Source organism: Liolophura sinensis, chromosome 2, assembly GCF_032854445.1.
Source record: "Liolophura sinensis isolate JHLJ2023 chromosome 2, CUHK_Ljap_v2, whole genome shotgun sequence".
Taxonomy (NCBI): Eukaryota; Metazoa; Mollusca; class Polyplacophora; order Chitonida; family Chitonidae; genus Liolophura; species Liolophura sinensis.
Genome location: NC_088296.1, coordinates 19,780,388 through 19,788,504, shown reverse-complemented (window position 1 = coordinate 19,788,504; position 8,117 = coordinate 19,780,388). Strand labels below are relative to the sequence as shown.

Genomic DNA, 8,117 nt, shown 5'->3' with positions numbered 1-8,117 from the left:
CATGATAACCTCCCTTGTGACCAATGGCGACTGGAAACACACCATAATTTACATCAATGAGACTCCTTCACAACATCAGAGTTTGATCAATTCTCAAACTTGATCTCAAACTGATCAAGCCAACCTTGTAGGTTGTCGTGAACTATACCTCTTCCTCAATCATTACAACGATTGGAGACTTCAGGTTTCTACGTAATAGAAACGACGAATACATTCATCCTTACTGTACTTCACATGTAAGAGTGTCTCGTTCAGTTTTTTATTATTATTCTTGTCTGATGCTAATTTCCCGCGCAAATTGCTCTTTTGGGTACAGTAACTCACACACACTATAATTAAAACTATGTTTGTGTACACACAAGACTATTGCTGTATATGTATATAACACAATGACACACAAGACTATTGCTGTACATGTATATGATATTATGACACAAGACTATTGCTGCACATGTATAGGACATTATGATACACCAGACTATTGCTGTACATGTATATGACATAATGACACACCAGACTATTGCTGTACATGTATAGGACATTATGACACACCAGACTATTGCTGTACATGCATATGACATAATGACACACCAGACTATTGCTGTACATGTATAGGACATTATGACACATCAGACTATTGCTGTACATGTATAGGACATTATGATACACCAGACTATTGCTGTACATGTATAGGACATTATGACACACCAGACTATTGCTGTACATGTATATGACATAATGACACAAGACTATTGCTGTATATGTATATGACATAATGACACACAAGACTATTGGTCTACATGTATATGACATAATGACACACAAGACTATTGGTCTACATGTATATAACACAATGACACGAAACTATTGCTGCACATGTATAGGACATTATGATACACCAGACTATTGCTGTACATGTATAGGACATTATGATACACCAGACTATTGCTGTACATGTATATGACATAATGACACACCAGACTATTGCTGTACATGTATAGGACATTATGACACACCAGACTATTGCTGTACATGTATATGACATAATGACACACCAGGCTATTGCTGTACATGTATAGGACATTATGACACACCAGACTATTGCTGTACATGTATATGACATAATGACACACAAGACTATTGGTCTACATGTATATGACATAATGACACACAAGACTATTGCTGTACATGTATATGATATAATGACACAAGACTGTTGCTGTATATGTATATGACACAATGACACACAAGACTATTGGTCTACATGTATATGACATAATGACACACAAGACTATTGGTCTACATGTATATGACATAATGACACACAAGACTATTGCTGTACATGTATATGATATAATGACACAAGACTATTGCTGTATATGTATATGACATAATGACACACAAGACTATTGGTCTACATGTATATAACACAATGACACACAAGACTATTGCTGTACATGTATATGATATTATGACACACCAGACTATTGCTGTACATGTATAGGACATTATGATACACCAGACTATTGCTGTACATGTATAGGACATTATGATACACCAGACTATTGCTGTACATGTATATGACATAATGACACACCAGACTATTGCTGTACATGTATATGACATAATGACACACAAGACTATTGGTCTACATGTATATGACATAATGACACACAAGACTATTGCTGTACATGTATAGGACATTATGACACATCAGACTATTGCTGTACATGTATATGACATTATTGCTCTTCAAGTACAGTTTGTGTTTGTCAATCCCCTATACCTTGCACATACAGTTCGCGAGTGTCAATTCCCTGTACTCGTCACGTACAGTTTGTGTTTGTCAATCCCCTATACCCTGCACTTACAGTTCGCGAGTGTCAATTCCCTCTACACTTCACGTACAGTTTGTGTTTGTCAATCCCATATACCTTGCAAATACAGTTCGCGAGTGTCAATTCCCTGTACACTTCATGTACAGTTTGTGTCTGTCAATCCCATATTCCTTGCAAATACAGTCCGCGAGTGTCAATTCCCTGTACACTTCATGTACAGTTTGTGTTTGTCAATCCCATATACCTTGCAAATACAGTTCGCGAGTGTCAATTCCCTCTACACTTCACGTACAGTTTGTGTTTGTCAATCCCCTATACCCTGCACTTACAGTTCGCGAGTGTCAATTCCCTGTATAGTTTATGCACAGTTTGTGTTTGTCAATCCCATATACCTTGCAAATACAGTTTGCGAGTGTCAATTCCCTGTACTCTTCACATACAGTTCATGAGTGTCAATTTCGTGTATACACATAGTCTTCGTGTTTGTCCAATCTCTGTACCTTACATGTACGGTTTAGATGTCTTTTTACGGCACCCATGCGGGTAAATCTCCTGTGGCAGAGCGGACAGGAAAATGGTTTAATTCCAGTGTGCGTAAAGCGATGCCTATGTAAGGTGGATAAGTACCCAAAGCTTTTTTGACATACCTCACACCGGAAGGGCCTTTCTCTGGTGTGCACTGTTGCGTGACGGCTCAAGCACGCCGGCCACATGAACTTTTTCTGACACACCTGACAGGTGAAGCGTCTCACACCTGAGTGCACAACCTGGTGCCTCTGTAAAGATGCTCGCAGCCTGAAGTTCTTTCCGCATTCCATGCAGGTGTAGCTGTTTGCATCCAAATGCTTCTTCCTGTGACGATTCAGTGCTGATACGCAAGTGAAGCGCTTGTCGCACAGCTCGCACCCAACCGGCAGGTCACCTGTGTGTGTGCGCAAGTGGTTCTTTAAACTCCTTGCATCCGTGAAACACTTCCTGCACCTGGCACACATGTGTGTCTCCACCTTGGCAGTGGACAGGTCAGAACGATGGCAGATTTCGACCGTCAGACAACAGCGTCTGTTCATCACCGTGACATCATTCGTCTCCGCCCTTATCAACTCCTCCTTCTGCACAAAGCTGTATTTTTCCATCAGAAATGCTTTACCAGATTTTACTTCAATATGCTTACATGTATGTTTAAGTCTACGACGAATCCCTTTCTGAACTGTTTTGACTGCAGAATCCTCAATAAGTCTCCCTGGAGATTCACATTCTCCCTGACCAGACTTCTTCCGACGTATTCGGCCAGTGTTGGACGACACATTCTTGACACCTTGTGTACATTGGTCTGAGCTTGTCTCAGCTTCTCGATGCATTTGATCACATCCACTAATCTCACCAGCTGTACTTCTGTCAAGCCCCAGTGAGGAAGGACTCAACTTTATAATCTCTGAGCAGCGACACTTCCTCCATTTCCCCTGGGAATTATATATATGAAAAAAAAAAAAGATTAATTGTCTCACGAGTGAGTGCATGGGGTTTAACGCCGTACTTCACAATTTTTCAGTCATATGACGACGAAGGAATCATTAGAGTGCATGTAATGTGCCTCCTTGTTGCAGGACAGATTTCCACTGCTCTTTTATCTAGTGCTGCTTCAATGAGATGACTTACTGAAGGCAAGTAAGCCGTCCGACCGAGCCATTATACTGATACGGGTCAACCAGTCGTTGCACTATCCACTTTGTGCTGACCACCCAGCAAGGAAGCTGCAACTTCCTCTTCCCAAGTATTAGCTGTGACTCAATCCACAACTGACCCTGGATCTACTGCTCCTGATCTGGATGCTTGAATTGTTTTATGAAGTGCATTTAACCAGAAAAATAAAATCATAACAGTCTTGGATAACAAATTCAACTCAAAACTTCCCACCAAGTTACAAGTAATCACACTCAAGTACATGTATGAAATGAAGTCAAAATGGATCATTAATAGGTTCAAAATCAAGTCATTTTCCATACTGTTTTATCATTTATGGTTATTCATTGTTGAACCTTAAAAAAAATTGATGTCTTTTTCTTGGTCTAACGGATTACGAATAAGTGTACTTTAAAAGCATTATAGTGTAAGAAGGAAGGGGACATAACTCATAAAAATATCTCAACTGGAAGTAAACAGCACTGTAAAGAATCAACCTTAGATCACTGCCTGTCATGCCCCTGCCTTGAGCATATATCAAGCTTTCCTCTACCATTCCCACAGGATTAAATGTTTGATTTAATGTCATTTAAGTTTTATGTCATACACACAACCCTAGTTTTTCACTTGATACAGATTTTATACAGATTCATGGTTTATGGTAAAACACCATCCTTAGCCTCCCCACTCCCCCCACCCTCAAAAAATTTCACATGCCATATTTGCAACTTGGTTTTCATGCTCTTTAATCTGATGGCATCATACTTATGTTTTTCTTCTCCTTTAACTATTCAGCCTGCTAATGTGTCAACTAAGGCTGTGGGTCAAGATAGATATGCTGTGAGCATTCAACTGTGACTTTCCTCCCATAAAATTTATAAACTAGAAAGAACTAGGCCACACAAATTTCATTTTGCGGTTTAACTGACACTAATAATCCAAAAAATGAAATAAAAAATAAATGTGAAAATTCACATTTTTACTTCTTCGAACGTTCCGATTTCTTCTTTATGTTTTTGTGACTGCTCTCTTTAATGCTTTTCAATGTTCTAATTTTATTTTGATAACTTTCTCCAACATCAAGAAAAGATGCATCCATTTATTAATTCATTAAACAACAACCTAAACTGGCATGGTAAAAAAGTTTTCTGTTTCTGGTAATACTCTTTAAGTTTTTTTTTTTATTTTGGGAAGGTAGAACAGCTTTCTTCTGAAGGATGGATACTTCTATGGATATTACACATATCATGAATTTCACATTTGTTAAGCAGTAATATCCCAACCACAGCCAGCGTACAATGAAAAACTGTACTAATTTTCAAAAATAAAAAAAAAATTATTTTTGTAAAATAAAAATTTTGAAATTGGTGATGTGTTTAGTGGGCAGGTAGAGTAACCCCCCAAAACAACAACTCTGATTGTGCATAAAACACAGAATTCAGACATTATCATACCTTTTTACAAGAACAAGTGGCACAAGCTTCCAGTCTTACCACAGCCTTGTCGACTCCTGCTCTGACTTGTGCAGCATCATTGCTCACCTCTCCTGCAAATTTTTTTTGTACATGTCAAATAGAAGTCAACATGATTTCATAGCCCAATGAGAACTACGTGAAAGAATTGCTTCGAAACATGAATTATTGAAAGATTATATCTTAAAGTACATGTGTACATGTACACAAGTATTTCAGAAGTATTTCTACACTACAAAATAAATGTACATGTACACATATATTTAGAAGCATTTCTACACTACAAAAGAAAAAAAAAACCCTAAAATGTATTATATATCAGCCAAAAGAGTGTTAAAGACTATCCAGTAATATGCATGTAGTTTCAGTTTATTAATTTTTTTTTTTTGCAATTTATTTTATCATTAAAATATTTGAATGCATTTATTTCTTAGAAATTGTTTTTCTTTTTTTTTTTAAGTATGTAATTAAAACCCTGCATATAAAATATGTACAAATAATCAGCTTGTTCACCTGTATTGTTTTTTATCTTCAGGCATGTGTATATGCCACGGTTTACAGATATCATCTTCTCCCTGAAATTAATCCCGAGCTTTTGTCGGCGTGAATGTCTTGGTTTCATGTCACAACCTCTGATACACATGTACTTCTCAAAAGCTTTCCCCTTATTGGTGTGCCACAGTGAGACTTTTTGGACAGGTTGTGCAAATTTTTTCCTGCTGAGCTTTGAAACTTTTTCGACTTTCAACCTTGAAGACAACCCTGCTTTTGTGCCACTGGTTTTGTATTTATTTTCAGGCCTCAGTACAAGGAATGATTTAGTCTCTGCAGAACGGTCTATGGTCAAGTCCACTCCGTCTGCCATCCCAGGACTAATGGCAGCTCTATCTACGATGCTGCTGTGGGAGAAAACCCCTGTGATTTTGTGAGGTCTCAAGGCCATCTTGATTTCCACTTCCGGAAACTCTTGTTTGTAAGTCACCACTGTAGCTCTCTCTTTCAGATCAATCAGGGGAGACAACTCCATAAAGCCACCTCCTACAATATATGCCTTGACATTGTCAATGCTTGATTCATCTGAGTTCATGTCCCAGTATGAGGACATGTTCTCCAAATTCAAAGTTTCTTTCTTAGTTACACCTTTAATTTCCTTGTCTTTTTCTTTCTTCATGAAATCTGTGTAGACTGGAGAACTTTCTGCCACATCGTTTTCGCAACTTCCACTCTTCACTGCCTCATCAGAAATCTTGACCTTCTCCAACAACATTTCCTCTTTCGAAAATGTTGAGCTGGAGTTCGCATTGGAGTTTTCAGGATCGTGACCATGGTTACAATAGCAGCTAACCATGTCTTGCTTGATCATGTCCAGGGGGATCTGCAGCAATGTCTCTACAGCACTTTTGGAGTCCAAGCTTACATCAGACTGTACAATGTAGGCCATTCTATACGTCTGCAGGTGTATCGATGGAAGTCACAACAAAGGCAGATAAAGTCACCAAAACCTGTAGAGACAGGAATCCTGGGGGGAAAAATGTTCAAATTAGACACATGATTGATAAGTTAATTAACAGGTATTTGGAATTCAAGACATTTGTCTAAAATTATCTGAAATCATTGTTTATATTCATTTATTTGTTTTATTGTTGCTTATTGCCACACTCATGGAATTTTCACTTATACCAATCAAAAGCAGTCAGTATTGTGAGTGGAGGAAACTGGTGTGCCCAGTCCAATACACCGACCTGCAGTTTATCATTAACAAACTTTCCCAACATGTGATGAGCCCATACATCATATCAAAATAGTTTGACTTATCAGTCTGATGAATACAATATGTTTACAAATGAACCCAAGCAATGTTCTTTTAGCAACAAAGGCCGATACCAACTGAGGAACTTTCTTTCTGTTTGTGTTCTGAAACAGCCAATTGCTTTGTTGGGTTAACTGTAGTGAAACGTTACACTGCCGGCCTATGGCTGACGTATAGCAGTGGATCATTTCACTTGGCTTGCTTGATGAACTATGATACGTCAACATGAACTGCCTGTTCCACTGCAGAGTCATTTCAACTGGAAGGAAATGAAATCTTTATCCAGAATGAAACTTAAAGTAAAGTAAAAGTATTTGAAGAAAAAGTTTTCCACAAGTTGTATCAATTAGCGAACTGATAATAAAATTACGAATGAATAAGCCGCAGGCCAATGAAAGATTTTGTTTTATGGAGATGGCATATGCATCTCAGTGATGCCCAGAAGTGCAGTCAACTGAAAAAAGAAGTAAATAAAAGCAGCCATATACAATATCGTAGCTTAAAATGATACTACAAACCCTCGTGCGTAGAGTGCGTAGAAGGGGGTGATTATAAATACTGCATTGATTAAGGGCAGGATTTGTTTGGACCCTGTTATCTAGAATGGTGGTAGCGTTGTTGTTGTTGTTATAACATACAATTGCAGACGACCTGCGGCTACATGTAGATTACCTACAGTCGTTACACTGAGCCAGTCATACGTAGCTGGTAGATTCATTGATCGGGAACACATCAAATTCTCTACCAATCAAATATAAAGACATATCGTAAGAAGCTGATATGTAAATGCTTACCACAGTTAATTTTCTGACAGAATGATAACAAAAACGTCGGCTGCTAGCAACATCAATACCACGTGCGCACTTCGAAGTGTTTGACTGGCGCATTAGCGCAACATCTTCCCGCGCATTTGAGTTACAAAATCCCTAATGCTGATTTCTTCCAGCAGTTGAATGAATGATTATGGCTAAACGCCACATCGGCAATATCTCAACTTTTGTTTAGTCACAGCTGTAGGCTGACGTGCAATTACGCTCGGATCTAATGAATTAACGATACGAACTACACCTATTGTACATCTATTATACATTTTAATTAGATAGGGGAGGCTTGGGAGAGTTGGTCCAGGGGGAGACTTGGACCAGCCTTATTTTAATTGATATGTGGGGCTGCCAGTGTTGAGTTGTGCCCCTTAATAAAAGTGCTGGTCAACATGTGCTCGTTGGTGTAGGGGGCTGTTCCATGAGGTCAAGCTGACAAATTCTGTCAGCAAAAAAGTTTTTTAGGCGGTATAGACAAAAACTGAGCTTCAAGGTA

At 38.5% G+C, this 8,117-nt stretch overlaps 1 protein-coding gene across 1 annotated transcript; it reads right to left on the bottom strand.

Moving 5' to 3' along the window:
- Nucleotides 1-1,679: 1,679 nt before the first annotated feature.
- LOC135462733 (zinc finger protein 30-like) lies at nucleotides 1,680-7,673 on the bottom strand. Its single transcript, XM_064739962.1, has 4 exons — nucleotides 7,595-7,673; nucleotides 5,504-6,509; nucleotides 4,973-5,064; nucleotides 1,680-3,298 (listed from the first exon to the last, which is right to left on the bottom strand). The coding sequence occupies exons 2-4, from the start codon at nucleotides 6,429-6,431 to the stop codon at nucleotides 2,291-2,293; spliced, it is 2,028 nt and encodes a 675-aa protein (XP_064596032.1). The 5' UTR covers nucleotides 6,432-6,509; nucleotides 7,595-7,673; the 3' UTR covers nucleotides 1,680-2,290.
- Between the last annotated feature and the right edge of the window lie 444 nt (nucleotides 7,674-8,117).